The following is an 18,770-nucleotide window of genomic DNA, read 5'->3' as shown; positions in this document are numbered from 1 at the left end:
GATGACCTTTTAGTTGGAGCACTTTCAAAGGCTGCTTGGTTTAACTAACTATAAATTACGAATTAAGGCAGTGTGCATATTAAGTGGATGATGGGACATAGTCTTCTATCTTCTATCTGTTAAGTGATGATGTATGGGTCTGGGTCCAAACTACACTGTGCTCATTAAGGCTATTGTCTTTTTAACGTGTTTTAATGCTTTGTATCTTGTTCTATTTAATCTGAACAAACCCCTAAAAATAGTCACTGTCTGCCTCTCACGGTTTTATTATCACCATCTGCAACATGTTTTAAAGCTCAGACACCAAATATTTGAATAGGTCAGAAAAGAATCACTCTGAGGCTAACAAAGATTTGAATGGGTACATGAAAATGGGATCATTTGTGGAGTTTAGTCCATTTACAGCATCTTTTTGCTGCCCTGTGATTGTGTTTGTCTCTATCTATCGGAGACTGTCCCGTTAACTTTTATTTAGGGCAAAAAAGGTTAGCATTCACCCTTCAGTTTCAGTGTGCTAATGTCTTTATAGTATCCTAACCATAGCTCTGTAGCTAGCCACCGTTATATAACAGCTAGCCCAACTTCAGTAACCCTACAAACGTTGCTGCTGTTTGGTTTCCTGCCTTCATTTATGTCCGAAGGGATAGTAGAGTTGTACCTTTCAGTTCATCAGAAATCCCTCAGTCAGATCATAGTATGACATCTTTAGATGGAAAGCAAGCTAACTCCTTGCTAACTTCTAATCTTCTAGATGTTAAACTTTATTGTTACCCCTGGCAGTGCAGCCACACTGATCATTTTATTAAAGATGAAAGAATTTAGACAGTTTTTTAACTCTCAGTGATGCCGCAGTGTCCGTTTGAGGTTGAGAACTGAAGGAGAGTTTGGACCTGGAAGTGTTTAATGACATCAGACTTAAAGAGCGGATAGGACCTTTAAATCTCTGCACATGCCAGAGCGCACTCCCAGTATTGAATAGTATAGATTCTGGTGTATGCAAATCATATGAGCACACACAGACACAACCACACATACTCTGGCATGCATATAAAACATGCATTATTGATTTGTTTCACCTTTCCAAGTGACTTTGGGGCTTTTCCTGCAGCAGATGTTAAGCTTTTGTGATAAGGGGTTAGTGGGGGCAACTTTTAGGATGGAGGAGACCAGTGAGGAAGCACTGGTGGCAATAACATAAGTTGCCATATAACTAAATGACAACTTCCATCTTGAAGAAAAGTTATGTAAAAACACATTCCATTCAAAGAGTCGGGCCTTACTTCCACAAAGCTACAGGTGCAAATGGAATGATTTAGTGGCTCCTGTTGCATTAAAAAAATTATATATTAAATTGCACATGTGTGTGCATGTACTGAAGAATGGGCCGGTCCAGCTTTGTGAAGCAGCAATGCACTGAGAAGCGCTAACGATCTCATACCCACAACACCCCTACTGACACAGAGACACACACATACACACACACACACACACACACACACACAAATCGTTCGTTCGCATCATGGCTGCCATCAGCACGAACCAATCAGATTTGATGAATAATTCAATATTAAAGAGGGTGTGACCAAGGCAGGGAGGGGGCGAGGAGGGAGTGGGCCTTTTTTGGAAAAAGGGCCTGCTGTTTGTGTGTGAAAGTGAGAAAAGTGGGAGGGGAGTGTGTGTGTGTGTGTGTGTGTGTGTGTGTGTGTGTGGTGGTGATGGTGGTGGTTTTGGGGGGGGGGGGTGTCTGTCACAGTAGACTGCATCCACAAACTGGCTGCAGATTAGATTACTGAGGAGAAGAGAGGAGAGTAAGGGGGGAGGACAGAGCGGAGGGAGAGAACAGGGCAAAGAAGGAGGCAGGATAAGATGAAGGAGAGGAAACAGGAAAAAAAGGAATGTTTTAACACGTCTGCATTAAAAGGTGTCTGAATCCCGAAGCTCCTCCGAGGAAAAAAACTTAAAGGTGCATAAAGTAACCCGGCAATCATTTTTGCATTAACTTAGATTCCTTTAGGGGAAAGTTAAACCACACATTACAAAACGCTTTGCTTGATCTTTGCTTTAAGAAAAAGAACATATTTGAGCTGCTTTTGTGACAATTTGCGTTGTGTTGTGCCGACGAGCATTAACAGCAATAAATCAGGTTTGTGTGCTGTCAAAGTCCTGTCACATGCTTTCTTCAGACGAGGCACCGCCGAATGTACCAAAATTTAAAAGCCAGCACACCGCAGAGGTCAGTTCGGGGCTATGGCACGCCACGGTCTTGTGTGAGGCCGATTTTGTGTATTTGTGTGTCCATATTAAAAAAAAGAAGAAGAAATGTGTGTTGTGTTGCCAGGTGTGCTGCAGTTGTATGAGGCTCAGCGGAGTTTTAACACGGGGGTTTTTATTGGCTGAGCTGATGTCACCGAGGGAACAAAGTGGAATTCCGGAACCAGTGCGTGTGTGTGTGTGTGTGTGTGTGTGTGTGTGTGTGTGTGTGTAAAACTTTCATTTTAAAGCAACCACTTCCCTGCAAAGTAACATCCTTTCCTTTGTGCGTTATTCTTTTTACATGCTTCTAGTTTTTCTCGATAAATAAAGCAGCAGTGGAAACAAGCTGGTTATTATATGTCACCGTGTTAGCAGGTGTCCTAGTATAGGAGATGAGATGAAATCACTTTTGAGGCTGGAGAATATTTTGCAGAGTGCTGCAGAGGTGTCCAGCTCAGTTGCTCATTTGTGTAACCTGCTCATGCACACACACACACACACACACACACACACACACAAAAGTGATCTATGTTGAAATGGAGTGGCTGGGCAGACAAAAGGCTCGACAGGAAGCAACTAATCCTTGATCTGCGCAGCATCGCAACAATGACTGCAAGAGTCACACCAAGTGACACACACACTCACACACACACACACAAGTAGACAATTGCTGCTTGCTTCCAGTTACCACCCAGAGAGAGAAAGGGGGTGGGGAGTTTGCATAAAAGAAAATAAAAATAAATATTTTCATATTCCTTACAACAAGAAACATGAAAATATTTATTTGCTTTTTGCTTTTTGTTTCAAATAGAAGCCTTTAATAATTATGTGCTCACATGTTATAACTGCTATATGAGGACGATATGAGTTGGATGCATAAAGGCTGTTATTGACAGGGAAAAAACACACACACTCCTCACCCTGGGGGAGCTGCCAGAAGGGCAGAAGGGCACACACTCGAGGGTAAACAAAGCTACCGCAAGTAGGACAGTCCCTCATGATCCCGTGTGTGTGTGTGTGTGTGTGTATGTGTGTGTGTGGCACACATTGGCGACTGACAGGGAGGCAACATGAGAGGGACAAGCCTTTTAACATCTGGCTAAGCACTGACAGGAAGATGCACACACACACACAAAGACACACACAGGAGAGCAGGCAGGCGAGTCCCAGTCCTAATTATTAGAACACTCTTACTTAACTTAACCCTGCCACTAGACCGTGACAGGCAGAGATGGAAGGATTGGTGGTGGTGGTGGTGGGTGAGAGGGAGGGAGGGATAAGAGTGAAGAGAAGGGCAGCTTGTTTTGTGAGGACAAGGAGAAGGATGAGTGTTTCTGAATCCTTTCTGAACCCAAAAAGGAACGGAAAGGACCAAAAAATATACAACGTTTTAAAAAACAAATAAATCAAAGACAGAAAGAGTCCATGTAGAAGAATTTTGCTCGATTGACAGTCAGTCTGTGGGAATTGGGGTGCAGGAATCCCACAGTGATGACCGCTAACAGCTAAAGATGGACAAAAAAAAAAAAACGAACCAAGACAAAATCTGTTTTGACACCCGCTAACATCATCCATCATCCCTTTCTGAGAACTTCATTGCTCTTTCGTCTACAGTTTATTTTTCTCTACTGTGGATTTTTTTTCTTTTGTGCGACTCGGCCCCAAAAAGAAACAACACACATGACATTTGCTTCGTTTTAGATGAGAGTGAACATAAACACACACAAAAAAAGGAGGCGACACCAAAAAAAGAACAGAAGAAAGGCGAAGAGGAGGATGCAGCAAAGGAGTCTTGCTGTGTGTTTTAACAGCTGTGCCTGATGTTGGTTGATGGGAATACAGAGAGAAATGGGACTTTTAAACCCGTTCCCTTCAAATAGAAAAGTCTCCAGTGAGGCTTTCGGGTCTAATTTCTGGATTGATGATTAGGAAGCTCTTGAAATAAGATCAGAATTCGTAGGTATTATCACTATCTACCTGTCTTGGTCATGTTTTCATAAGAATTCTTCTGCTTTTATTTCAGTCCGGCAGCTGGGATCTGCATTTCAGCTCAACATCTCACCATCCTGTTTCTTCCTATCCTTCCTTCCCACTACTCTTTCATCCTTTCTTTTATCTGATTCTACTCTTCCCTCCTTCATACATTCCTTCCCCTCATTCAGTTGCTACAAAAATTTCTTGACTTTCTTTTCTTGCCAAACATTTCTGCTCCTTTTTTTAATTTAACATTTGTCATCTAAATAAGCCTTTTCACCTACTTTTCCTGTATGTAAAGTGTGTGTGTAGAACATAACAAAAAAGAAAAGAAGAAAAAAAAAGGCGAGGAAGTTGGACTAGGCATTTAGGGTGAGGGTCAGTGTAAATCTCTCAGCCTTGTAAATGTGGAGAGCGGAGAGAATGTAAACAAACAGACTACAGCTGTCACACACTCTTATTGGGAGACACACACACACAAAAAAAAAATAAACGGGGAGAGGAAGGGAAAAAGGATGGGAACATGGGGAAAAGATGCGGGAAAAAGAACGGGAGAAGAGAGAGGGAGAGGGGGGCAAAGATGATGGAACGTGACACTGACACGTCACGCAAAACCGTCAAATCCCCTCCACAAACAAACAAGTACACTGCAAGGGTGGATTGTTTCATTTGTCAACACTCGCATTAATACCAATCACACATCCCATAATTCCTTTCTCTCATTTACTGACATAAACCCTCATCCACTTTGTATTCCTTCGCTCTTCTGCTAAAATCCCACAGTGTGAATACAGTAAATGGTAATAGCTTTTACCATAATATGACATGCATAGTCTTCTTAAGGCATGATGGGGCCTTTATGTGACGGTTTAGTGGCTGACAGGTTAGCAAGTTTAGTTAACAGCCAACGTGCCTGCCAGTGCAGTGGAAGGATTTAAGGAGGCTTAGCACAGAGTAGGCCACTGTTGCTTGGAGTGGCATGAGGCAAACTTAGCAGAACTCCATGCAAGGAAGTTAGGGTTACATTGTTTTTCGAGTTTTTCAAAAGCCTTTTTTTTAAATGTAGGGAAAAGGAAATCTCGCATTCTAACCTGGGATTAACTTGCATGAGAGGTGACTGAAAACATGGCTGAAAATGGGTCGAATTTAAATGTAAATTCATTCATGAACAACAAGATCTGCATCCTCCCGATAGCACTGAAGTGAAGGCATTGAGAGCACGATAGATAGATAGATAGATAGATAGATAGATAGATAGATAGATAGATAGATAGATAGATAGATAGATAGTAAGATAGATAGATAGATCGATCAAGCACAGCATTAGTTCAGGCAGGCCACAGAGTCAGTCCCAATCAGCTAGCTCACAACAGCTGACAGCTCAGTTTATACCCCTGTACACATCCAGTTGATCATCTTCATTTATTTAAGCTGCTTTAACCTACTCAGAGTTGTTGTGCATCTGCAAGCCACTTGGCAACCTGCTTAATCAGTATCATACCTGCTACCATAACTGCTCTGCTCTGTTCTTTTCCTGTGGCCGACTACTGTCTGCAAAGCTCTGTAAGCAATAAGAGATAACACTGGCAGGCTGCAGTCTGAAATCTAACTTAGGCACATATTGGATTTTTTTTTTTACTGCAATTGTGCAACAAGCAAGTTTTGAACTTATCTTGTCAATAAGTCACATGCAATTAATTTAGTGTTTTGGAAGGGGAGGAGGATATCAGTACTTTATTAGCAATCATAAATTAGACCCATGTACTATAAATAACCTCAGCCTAGATAAGGTGCAGATTTAATGGCTTACATGGACTCAAAGTTCCCTGAAATGTACAATGTCACTTCTACACTGGATGCACTCTTATGAGCTAAGCAGGACAGTTTAAGCAACCATAAAGGCTTCCTTGAAGACCTGAGGATTTTTTAGTTAAGAGTTTAAAACATTACACCCTATAAATGAAGCTCAGCATAATATCTTAGCTTATGTATTTGACCTGAGGAAATGCCTGTCAATAATAATGAAGCTTTTTAGACCACACTCACCGTTACCACTGTATGATCCTGAACATTATAAACCTCTTTTTTCACTGTGGGAGTAAAAAATAGCCTCATGTATGTGTAAAAAAACCCAAACACACACACACACACACAGAGGCTGCTAGTTAGCTAATGTGTGTGTGAAGCAGCAAGGGCGCTGTTCTCATGGGATTGTACCAAAGTGTTGTTTGTTCTTTACGCCTCCCCTGGATAGCCAAAACCAGTGAAGGAGAACCCATAATTCTTTGCTGTAAGCAGTGCCTCTGCACATCCAATTGCATAAGAAGCCTATGGTAGAGGTGCCGGCTACTTGTGCCAAGATTTAACCTGATTAGATACAGATTCACCGTTCCAAAAGACAGCACAGAAGCCCTGTACCCATCTCCCATTCTGTCTCTGCCCTCAGTCTTATTGCTCACGAATCATGGGAACATCGTAGTGTGTTACTCACCATTCAGAGTTCTCTTGAGCAAGGCAGTGCAGGTGTGCCTTGGTGCTGCCACAAACAGATGTTAAGCTTCACATGAAACAGACCTAGATTTCAAGCTAAATCTGGAAGATAATGAACCTCACATACTCTGTGAGATTTTTCTCTTTTCCTTCTCTTTGTTCTCGTTTCCTTTTCTCTTGCATTTTGTGCACTTTGATATCTTTCTTTTCCTTCTTACCCTCCTCCCCCCTGCAAAAACCACTGGGTGTCATCTTCCCAATTTCCTCCTTTCTGTTCCTCCTCCCTTCATTCCTCTCTTTCTCACCCTCTCTGTCTTTCCCGCAGTGGTCTTTTTTATCGGATCAGTCTCAGGTCGTCGCCTCTGTCTCTCATGTGTTCCATCAAGGATGCATCCCTCAAACACAAACAGACACACACACACACACAAGATCAAAGATGGAAGAGGATTGGGAAGAAGAAGAGTGAAGAAAAAGCTGACAAAGGTGAGACACTGTGTTAAGTTAAAAGAAGAAAAGCTGAATAATTAAAAACACCAAAAAAGGGAAGACTGCCTAAATTATACACCATAAGCACGTCGCCGTCTGCCTCTCTCCTAATTTGTCACTGGGATCCGATACAGCTTGTTGACATGTGTAGGAGCTGTCGGCGCTCATGCTAAAAGCTGTTTGTGGAAGAGTGTTTGCCCATGCTTGTGTATTTGCGCTTGGAATTCTTACAGCTCCTCTCCCACCTTCCTTTTATTGCGCACACACAGGCAAACACGGCTTGCCAAGCTTTTGGGTATGTGGGTAAATCTTTTGGCAACAGGGCTGCCAGCGTGGAGCTATGATGAATGCTGATGGCAAAGAGCATGGCCGGTCTCTGAACCAGTCACTCACACATGCACGCACACACAGACACACACATGCTCACACACTAATCAGATTCCCAGTGCGTGAGGGCCAAATGGCATCCTTCCACTGGTGAATGCTAATGTGACCAGTGGAGCTTGTGGGCTTTTGAAACAAGGATATAGGGAAAGCTGGGAGAGATGATGACAGGAAAAACATTGATGTGATTGTTTATTGGTGTGTGTGATGCTAATGTGTGAACATTTGCATTCTTTTACACACTGCAGCAAGTTGTACTTTGATTTAGTTTAGAATTACAGTGGACTCTGTGCGCCCGTGTGTAAATCTGTTTAGCTTGCAAACCTTATTATTATAATTGCATGTAGAATAATGGGAAAAATTTGCCCTTCTGCATCACTGTATCAGTTCGGGTTTTTTTAATGCAAGATTATTATACTTTAAGTTGTGCTTTTGCCATCTGTCATATCTGAAACAATTTATCTAGAACAGGCTTAATTTATAATGCAAAAAAAAGAAAACTGGCTCAGTCATTGCATGTGTATAAATTTGTCATCCGTACAAGAGCAAATGGGGATTTAATCGGGTTTATCCTGGAAAACACCCTTAGAGCAATAATGTGTTAGATATTTTCAACATGGTTTAGAGAGGTGACACACATGTCAACATAAAGTGTTGGAGTGTTGTTCCACTAGACGCCTCCAACACATTACCAATGCCCCAGTATTCCTAGTTATAGATTTTCCAGGTGCCTGATTCAGGAGGGATAACTATGAATGGATATTCTTTCACTGTGTGTATTGATAAAGATTGAAAGCACCAGTCCATAATCCCTCATTAATGTTAGTACTGTATGTTGTATGCTCATACTGTTAGGTTTTCACTAATTTACTTTTTCCTGTGGTTTGTCACACTTGTGCTTGCATAGTTTGATGTGGCTAAGCGAGATGTGGAACAGATATGAATGGTTACTTACAGCGTTCAATGCGGTCCTCGGGACTGGATGAAGTCTCTCTATCAGACAGGAGGCCTGACACAGCGAAGATCTTTTTCCCACTGTCTTCCACTGCTTTCAGGGCGCTGCTGGGGGAGCCCCCGGGAGGGATCTGTGCACCGCCAAAGTCGTACTCTTTCCCTTCAGCATCAGAGTACCGCAGATGGGGTGAAGACTCTGCATCTAGGCACCCTTTGAGGCGCTTGGCTGGGGTGAAAGCAGACTGATACCCTCCTGGTGCCCCATCCCGATCTTCTGGAGGTGAGGCAAAAGGCCGGAAGGCGCCAACACCGCTGTGATTCAGCATGCTGATGGGTGAGCAGTCCAGGTTAGGTGGGGCAAACTGATGATGGAGGTGAAGGAGGGATGGAGGAAAGTCCCTATTGGGGAATCCTGGTGGGACAGCGCCTTGGCGGTGGTACATTGACGCAAAAGTGTAAGAGCCATTGTTGAATGGCAAATGGACGTCTTTCTCCACAGAAACTGGCACACCAAAGGGACGTGGCTGCTGGCAGGGAATGGAAGCGTCGCGAGAAGCTTCGGCTGTGGAGGCCAGGACCATGAGAGCTGGGGAAGCCAGGGGATTGGGCAGGTAGGAGGAACTCTCCATCTTGAAAGCTGCCCGGTGGAGGTCCATGTCTGGATTGACAAAAAAGGCTGCGGGAATTTCAGAAGGAGGAAATTATTCCTCCTCAATAAGATTAAAAACAATGTCCAAGACCCTTGGAAAGGGTCTGAAGAAGTAAGGGAATCCGGGTTTGAGACTTGAAGGTTTGGGCTTGTTGAAGGAAAGGGCTCCAAAAACAGCCCTTTTTGAGAAAAGAGTGTTTTTGAAGAAAATTAAGACTATCACCAACGTCTGTTCAGATTAGCTGAATTCAGTTCATTTCTCTGCAGTGGAACTAAAGTTTTCTATTTTGCCTCTAACCAAATTACCAGACTTGAACCCTGTTCAGTTCAGATCATTCCATGCCTCGTAAATGCCATTGGGCATGTTCTGTCATTCACTAAAGTAGCAGTCTGGATTAGGTTAGTGCTGATATTAAATACAATAAATGTTCGAGATAACGTTTTTTCCTCTCTCCTTCCTGGATTTGTTGGTTAAGTCGAATGTTCTGGGACAGGTGGATATCTGTAGGTCGTCAAAGCCAATTCCGCATCTTCAGGGGGGTCACCAACCTGAGGACACACAAAACACAAGCATTAGATTTCAACTGAGACTCAGAGCTGTGCATAATGTTCAGATTCAGTGCAAAGTAACCTTTCAACTGAAAGCTTCCCATAAACTAATTTAGATATTCAGGTATTTACTTGAGCTTTCTTGTCACTTCCGCCATTTTTGTTAGCTCAGAAACGTCCTGGCTGTGCCTACAGAGGGCTTCAAATCAGCTCATCTGTTTCTTTCTATCCACAGTAAAAATGTAAATCCCTCTGCACACCCTCTCACATTTATCTTAGACCTCCTCATCTTTCCTTAATGATAGGTACTTTCAGAAACAAGAGGCGTGCTGCTTCTCCAACAAAGATCGATGCCTTGCTCTCAGTATGTATGCGGTGGAAAGGAGAGGAGCTGAGTGGAAAATTTTTAATAAAGAAGCTGCTGGAAGCCAAGGCTTGAATTCAAAGCCTTTGGGGGACAGAGTGTTCTTAAGCACTGTTGTTGAAGCTACAAACTCAAAACCTCTTGGGAAAAAGTGTCCTCAAGTTGACACTGCTGATCAAATCCTGTAAATCCCTGCCCTTTGACAAAAAGCCAAGAACTTTTTCAAGCCACAAACTTCTCTCACTTTGCCCTCCTCTTTTTTTCCTCCTTCTCTTTAAAAAAAAACTTCTATAAACTGTTTCCACATCACATCTTTCCATTACGATCTCTACAAACCTCTACGTCTCATCTCTTTCCAAATGCCCCCCTCCTTGTCCTCCATCCTAATCTATCCATCCCCTCCTCCTCTTCTTCCTCTTCTCTCCATCCACATCTCCTCCTCTCATCTCCCTAGCGCCAGCTATTCTCCCTCCCTCTTCCATCTCAGATCTCGGTCTAAGCCGCTTATTCTTACCATCTCCCAGGATATTATTGGACCAGAACCACTTGTCTTAAGATAAGGACACACACACACATCTACACTTCCACCCACACCCACACATGTGATAACAGCCTGTGTGGCTCAATGTTCAGCTCAGCGCCCGACTTGGTGGGGCGAACACACTCTGCATCCTCGCAGGCTATGCTACCCTATCTCTCCATCTAACCACTTTTAATTCCCCCCAATTTTAATCTGTCCTCTCTTTCTTTTTACATCTCTCCTGTCAATCTCTTCTCCTCTCATCCCTCCCATCTCTCCCTCTCTTCCCCATCTCTGCCTCCCTCCCTCCCTTCTCCCTTGAGTGATTCAGATGGGTGATATCATATCAGACCTCGCCATCTGCCATCCACGAGCCAGAGGAAATCTGACTGAGTGAATAAATTAGCCGTACTTGACCCCACGACCTCTCGGCATCCGTGGCAACAGACTAGAATCTTTCCCTCCCGGGGATTAGATTGTAGCATGCGATTGGTCGGTCAGAGGAACGCAGAGAGGCAGCCGATGAAACGACAGAATAACACTGCAGAGATTTTTATCCCCAAAGGGCAATTTGAAGGTGGCTGCCTTGTTAAAGGTCCAATATGTTAAGATTTAGAATAGGTAAAGATGTGCTTGTTACAAATACGCAGCGGTGGGATTTAGCGCTAGATTAAGAGAAAATATGCATATTTTAACAGCTTATCGGGAGTGATTTTTGATATGACGTGTACCATGTATATGTATATATTATCCCCCCCAAAAAAGCAATCTAAAGTCTCACTCGTGCCATCAAAATTCGACACTAATGCAACTTAAAAAAGGTCAAACGTGAAGCCGCGTGCATACATAAACACACGACAAATACAAACTCACACAGTATCAAGTAGCAGCCTCTCTAGACAAGGTTCAAAGCTGTGTTGACTAGCAGCCAACATCAAAGGAGAAACTCCCTGGGAAATGAAAGGAGAAAATCTTTTATAGCTATCAGCTGTCCACAACACTCATTCAAATCAATTTCCAAACCTGATCTCGGCTTTGGCACGCTGCTCTGCCTCCCACACAGAGACACACACACACACACAAACATGCAGAACAACAACTGCCAAGAGAAAGGAGAAGGCCCAGAGACAGAGAGTTGGTGGGGGAGATGTTTTACATTACCGCAAATGTACAGTAGACCAGCACAGAGTGTTGAGAAGGGCTTACAATAACACACCTCTCTGGTCTGGACTGATGCCACAGAGTCGCATTACACGCCTCATCCCTAGCCCACCAACGCCCCTTTCCACTCTCTCTCTCCTCTATCGCAGTCGATCCAGGAAATAACACCTTCCATAAGTGACCACAACAAAACTTGCTTTCTTTGTCCCACAGCTTCCTCTGTCTATCAGTTTACCCCCTCTCTTTCTCTGCTCCTACCCGCTGTCTTCATGCCGTATATCAGATCGCTCTTTCTCCTCTGTAACCTCTAAAATAGGAGTGTGTCTGAGGTGTTGATAGCAAGGTAATACACTGATAAGTACTAAGATATTTCAATTTTATTATCATTACCCAACAGGCCGGCGGGCAGCGAGTGAAGGGCCGCCAATGTGAAGCAGCCAATCCAATAAGAGAACACTAGATATTTCCTTACAGGCCGCAGCAGGAGAGGAGCGAGTCGAGGGAGGGCGAGAGGAGAGATGAGGAGAAGACGGGAGATGAAAAATTAGAGGTAAGGAAACAAGGAGAAGAAGAAAATAGATAAGATAGTGAGAGGTGAGGAAGACAGAGGGAAGGAAAGGGTGTGATAACAGAGCAAAGGGTACATATCTCATCTCCCAGGGTGACTCACACAATCTGGCTGCTTTCTGGCCTGGTGGTCCACAAAAGCATGAGTGTGTGTGTGTGTGTGTGTGTTTTCGAGGCCTTAAAATCTGCGTATTTGTAATATTACACGAAGAGAAGTGTCAAAAAGCTTTTTTCTTTTTTTTAACCTCATCACTAAAAAAACAATCATAATTCTAGATGACATACACCTATGTATATCATCAATATACAAGCGCAATTACATCTAACGCAAACATGCATAATGTCGGTCCGTGCCACTTACAATCCCATTTGCCATTGATGGATACCACCCACACAATGTCTGACACCGGGTATATGCATTTTATAATAGAAAATGTCACAGGGGAACATTTACCACGCTGTCATAATTTGATTACAGTGTGCAAGAATGATACAGCTGTCAGGGCGATATTAAATACAAACAGCGAGAGGGGCTCTTCACGTCGAGTCTGCACTTTAAGTGACAATGTTGTACCAATCTGCGAAATTGCGGTGTCAACAACAATGTGCTTTTACATCATTCTGAGGGGGACTCTTACTCAGAAATTATGAGTTACCGGGAGGTGGGCAGCAGGTGGACTCGCAGATTCCACATAGGATAATTGGTGAATGTGGCCATAAACGTTATTATTGGTTTCTTAAGATAATCATTGAATTTTATATGATTGCTTTGCTAGCCAAAAGAAAAAAAACAGGAGTTGGAGACATTTTGATGGTGGAATCATGAATGCAAGACATCACTTCAGGTCAGCCATAAGCCGAGGCTTTTCATAAGTTAGGATCACTATCTCTGCCTCCCAGATGTTGCAGTGGATAACCTCTTTCATCAACATGTGGAGTACAGAGACCTAAGCAGTTTGGAATGTTAGGTTCAGAGACGCAGGAGGGAAATTGAGCTCCAAACAACTACACTAGTGACAAAGAGCAAGCTTTTTTTTTATCGGAGCCTTCCTTTTTGTTGACTGCTTGGAATAAATATTTTTCCCGCATGGCTGCTTTGAGTGTGTAACTGACGCTTTTTTGCTGCTCCAAAGCAGCGCTGAAACTTGTCAAATCAAGTTTTCCAATGTGCCGACTTGAGTTTTGGAATGGAACGGAGAGGAATCCAATTGTTGTTATAAAAATGTCTTGTCGACTGTGACTGGTGTGTGTGCGCAAGTGTGTGCGCGCGTGTGTGTGTGTGTGCAGAGGTGTCTGCAAAACTATCGGGAAGCAAAGCAGTTTTTTTCCTCTCTAATGGAGATGGAGAGAAAAGCAGTCAAAACCGCATGCCTGTCTAAATGTCTGTGTGTGTCTGTGTGTGTGTTAGCGTGCACCTCCCAGTCGGTGGGTATATTTAGAGATTGTTGACAAGCATGAAAGTGCCACTCTTACATTCTATTACAAGACAGGCCAAGCTGTGTCATTCATCGCTTCTCTGTGGTGGACACACACAGACACACACACACACACACACACACACACACACACACACACACACAGATTCACTCACACATACCAAATCATGTATGTATAGACAAATGAACACTAAAAAATTCTGCACAAAGCCATGCAGCGTAGTTTAACAGACTCCTCCATGCTGAAGTGCCGGCTTTTGACTTTAACACTGTGATGAGCATATTGTGTAAAAGCGAGACAGCAAAACTCAGAGAACAAAATATTATCTGACACTTCAGATACAATTTACAGCTCTTAAAATCCACCCTAAGCTTCTGCAATCTATCCTGAAAGCTTTGGTACATCATGTTTTAGCATAATCACGTCAACGTACACTATTCAACCTCAGCATGTCAGCACAGTTAAACAGATGCTACATTAAAGGTTTACACACAAAATACATATATTTATTAATTATATCTAAATATCTATATTCTTGGTAGCAGTCATTTTCATAGATATGAAATCAAACATGTACCCAAAAAATCATAAAACACACACTATATCTCGGATCTCTTCCTTTTAGGCTGTTTAACAGGTCACAGTTTTGGGCATTTCAGTAAACAGGGATAGGTGTCTTTTTAACTAAGCATCCACATAATGGGTAATTGACACGAGTGCAGCTCTGGTGCCTTTTCTGAATAAGTCATTAACAGAAATCTGTGCTGCCAAAGACGACAAAAGCTTTAAGCACAAACAAAGCTATAGGGTAAGCCACACTGAGAGCGCACTGCATCAGCCGAAAGTAAAGACAAAACACTGCTATTTAAAACCCGACCGTCAGATATTAAATATTTGCCTCTGTCCTGCTCACATAGAGGGAAACATAAAGTAAACTGTTGGCTTGTATAAGGACAGTGTGCTTGTGCGTGCATTTTAGCATAAAAAAGTGTGAGCTGACCTGCATACAGGTCCGCTCTGTATTCCAGACAGACAGCAGTGTTTGTGCTCTAGTAGATGTTCCTCTGTGTGTGTGTGTGTGTGTGTGTGTGTGTGTGTGTGTGTGTGTACATGCGTGTTTGCTGATGTCTGAAGCAACAGTCGATACTATTGAAATCTACTCATTCATGTCTGGCCGCGAGGCAAAGCTCAAACGTCCTTGTGAATAAGAATCACACGCATTTATCTCTCTCCTCTCTCTTGTTCTCGCTCATATTATTTGTCCTTGTCTTTGCGTTCGCCTCTAAAACCCTAATTTTGTTTCCAAATGTCTTTCGAATATCTCTTCTCGTGTTTCTTTCCTCCCCTTTTTCTTCTTCGCTCATCCTTCTCTGATATGAAATCTGTAGCCACGTTATTTGCTGCAGTCAACAGCTGCTGCAGTTAACCGCAGATGTATGCATCAGCAGTGAAAAATATTGCAGTTAGATTTAATAAGAGGAACATGTGCACACATACAGATATCATCTTGGGGTGGATAATGACACAATATTCAGCAGTAAAATCAATAATGATTGGACAAGAGTGCGATGTACTCTGTAGATTTTGTTGACTTTTTTTCTCGCTTAACCATGAGCGATTTATTCATTTTGTGTTTTCTTTCCAAATGTTTAAATGCAGAAATAAAGAGAGTCTGTGCTTTTTTGGTCTTTCGCAGAAGCTTTCTGTGACATTCATTCTGCAAAGAAAAAAAAGGGATTTCTTTCTCAAATGAGTCTTTGTGATTTCTGAGACGCAGAGTCATGGCCTGCACACAGAAATGATTCTGGACCTGTGGCAGGGATTTCTATTCATGGCAGCAGCAGCGAGGCCTAGTTCAGCGGGGCCAGCTAATTCCTGGTGTCAGGCAAGGCTAAATGGGAAAAGCACACTGTTCCATAGCTCAGATCACCATCATCAAAGGTAATTGTTGGATTCTTGGTTTAAAAAAGTAGCTGCATTTTTTTTTTGCTGTTTGTTTGCTCGAATAATGTTGTTAATTTTTGGATGTATCGAATTTGATGCACATAAACACAGCATTTCATAGAATTAAACATATAGACCACCCTGTGCTCTTTAGTTCTTTTAAACCACTCCCTGTGCTTTATCTATGCTGCTGTTAATATGGAAGGTGTACCTGAGTCTATGACAGTGAAGTTAAAACCAGAAAAGGCCGTCTTCTGTTGAAGACATAATCCTTATAAATTCTGACTTTTCAAATACAAGGCACAAAAGAGCCAAACAGGTGGCATGCTTGCTCTCCATCCTGCAGGAGTGGAACTAACTGTGTGTGGCACCAGCCACCCTCCTATGAGTCTTTATTGCTGTGCCGGGTTGTACAACAACAGCCACTAATCTAGCAGGCTGGCAGGCAGACAGGCGGCTGGCCGGTTTGTTCTACAGGCAAGCCAATTAGCTCCAGTTTAACAAGGAAAAACTGTTGCCAGGTACACTGTTTTCACTTACAGCTTTTGCTGCAATATAATCCTCTACTGTGCAGTAAGTATCAATGATATGACCAGAGAGAAACTTCTGTTCACACCGATGATCCTTTCTGGTCATCATGGAGGTCAAAAGTCGGCCTCAGGTGGCAGGAGGATGCTCAAGCAACAACCAGATCATTTTCTTATCATAAGCCGGCCACAGAGCATAAAGTGGCTATGTGGATATCAGTCTGCTTTGTGTGCAGATTTGTAGATGTGCAAAAGGCTACGCTCCTGCAGGTGTGTGTGCACATTTCCACACTGGCTGCTTAGATCACCCTCCCTGTATCAGTCGTGTTTCCTTCCTGCCTGGATGACTCGCTGGCCGCAGAGAAAAATGATAAGTAGGCTACACGAATAGCGCCTGTGTGCAATCGATGGACGCAAATGCACCAACGGTGTCTTCTGGGGAGGTGTGCGAAGGAGAGAGGAGCGAGAGAAAGGGGGGTGGCGGGTGAATATTAGCTTATTTTCCAAGCAGGGAGCCTGTGATCCGGTTCATAGTGTAATTGACGGATAGGGGGGAAACCTGAGAGAGATATGATGTGGCGGCTGGGTGGGGGTGGGGGGCAAAGGTGGTGGTGCAAGGGGATAGAGACAGACGCACAGAGACACAGAGCAATATGGAGAATAGAAAGTATCTGACATCCGACACAACTCTCTCCCCACCACCACCTCCTCCTCCCCATTAGGCTAATTCTTTGACTTTCTCTTGTTGCCAATAACGTCTCCAAGTGATATTTCCCTCTATAACGGCATTACCAGTGGCTGCCTTCTCCAATGCAATCAAACCATTAAACACACAGTGCCGCATCCCCTCCATGGAGTGATTTCCTTCCAGCAGAAAAATGACTGAACGTGAGCTACTCCCCTTTCCTGTCATCAATAAAAGGAATAATTGCATGTTTGCAGAGAGAGGATAAACTTTAGGACTGCACATGAATTCTCATTTGCTGGTTGGTAAAAGAAAAAATAATGACATCAATATTGGAGGCCTGTATTCCACATAGGTCCTTAATATGATTTAATAATGCCTCTATAGCCAATAAAATAGACAAAGCACATTCATTCATGTTAAAATATCTAGTATGAATTTTTTTCTCAAATATAAATGATAGATATGATTACATGAAAGTAATTTGAGCAAAAAACAAAACAAAAAAACTATAGAATAGAAACTTTTGCTTCAAGTTCAAATATGAAGTATTAGACAAATCAATCAAAACCTCCTCATAAAAAAACAACTCTCTGCGTTGCGGACAGGCTGCAATTTCCAGGGAGGCAAAACATTTGGTGGGTTTTGATAAGCGCGACAGCCCTACAATATCCAGCCATTAAATGATTGCATCCGGCTCTCCGCACTTAATTACGGTGATTATATCAGCGCTACGCCACAACAATGACACAAAGTTTTAAGATGCAGACGGCGCAGGACGCACTTTCTCTCCAAGGAGGGCCTCGCTCTCGTGTCTGCGTGTTCAAACACTTGTTATTTACCGGCGACGCGTTTATTTCAATTACCCGTCTGCATGTCAAATAAGCTCCAGTGTTTATTAGCACAACAAAATATAATAAAACGCACTCTGGATTTCGGATGCGTGGGGGGCGGGAGAGTGAGGGAAGGAGATGGCGGATAAGTGGAGAAGAACTTGGTTCTGCTTTTAATAAAGAATGAGGAATTAGTGCATATTGATAGGACTTAATAGACGGAGGGGGCATCATCAAACTGGTCGAGACTAAGCGGATCGTGGTTAATTTACTATAGGAGAGAGAAGGGGTGGGGTGCGAGGGGGGTGTTAATGCGCGCGTCATGACGCATTAGTATTTCCAAATTTGAGAAATGGCCTCTGTTTGGATGAGAACGTGTTTGCTCGGATCTGAATGACGGTGAATTTACAGCGGGTTTGTTCTGGGAGCTGTTCACAATGAAATGAGAGAGAAAAGTTGGAAGGAAGTGAAACGCTTCTTGCAACAAGTTACAGTCCCGCCTTTAGGGGAAAAAAAATCTTAATTACTGTCCTCCTTCAGAGAGACGAACAAACAAAACACGGGAAGCAGCAGAAAAGCTTTTCACACGGCGACAGAAGCGTGAAGCATCTGCATCTGATGATGGATGTGATTCAGAAGCGATCAGCGGTGCCGCAGTGAAAGCAAAGGTTTAGCCGGTTTCCTGATAATTAAGCAGGCGGGAGGCTTTCTTTTTACTCGGAACGCGGCGCTTCTCTGGATCCCAAATGAAATAACCCCTTCGCTCCCTCCCTCCCATGCAGCCATCGATCCGGGATAGAGGTGTGAAATGGACATTAATTTTTAGTCCACTGCTCTGTGCGCAAAGAAGGGGAGCAAACGAGATCAGCGGCGAGCATTAACAGCTGACTGCTGAGGGAGAGGAACACAGAGGTGGCAGGAGGAGGGGGAGACTCAAAGGCGCTGACGAATAAATCATCTTTCGTTAGTTTTCCTTCGAACTCGACACTTTTC

At 43.1% G+C, this 18,770-nt stretch overlaps 1 protein-coding gene across 4 annotated transcripts in view; it reads right to left on the bottom strand.

Annotated features, from left to right (window-relative positions):
- The window catches only part of rnf220a (ring finger protein 220a), a 159,173-nt gene that overhangs the window by 136,616 nt on the left and 3,787 nt on the right, over window positions 1-18,770 (bottom strand). For all 4 annotated transcript variants that reach the window (XM_025900149.1, XM_013264672.3, XM_013264674.3 and 1 more), the window contains exon 2: window positions 8,543-9,739. In XM_025900149.1, the coding sequence (XP_025755934.1) occupies window positions 8,543-9,197 (655 nt within the window). In that variant the 5' untranslated portion in view covers window positions 9,198-9,739. The remainder of the gene's footprint in view (window positions 1-8,542; window positions 9,740-18,770) is intronic.

The sequence above is a fragment of the Oreochromis niloticus genome, linkage group LG18, assembly GCF_001858045.2.
Source record: "Oreochromis niloticus isolate F11D_XX linkage group LG18, O_niloticus_UMD_NMBU, whole genome shotgun sequence".
NCBI lineage: Eukaryota > Metazoa > Chordata > Actinopteri > Cichliformes > Cichlidae > Oreochromis > Oreochromis niloticus.
Note: the sequence above shows the minus strand (reverse complement) of the source record. Positions and strands in the feature narration are given on the sequence as shown.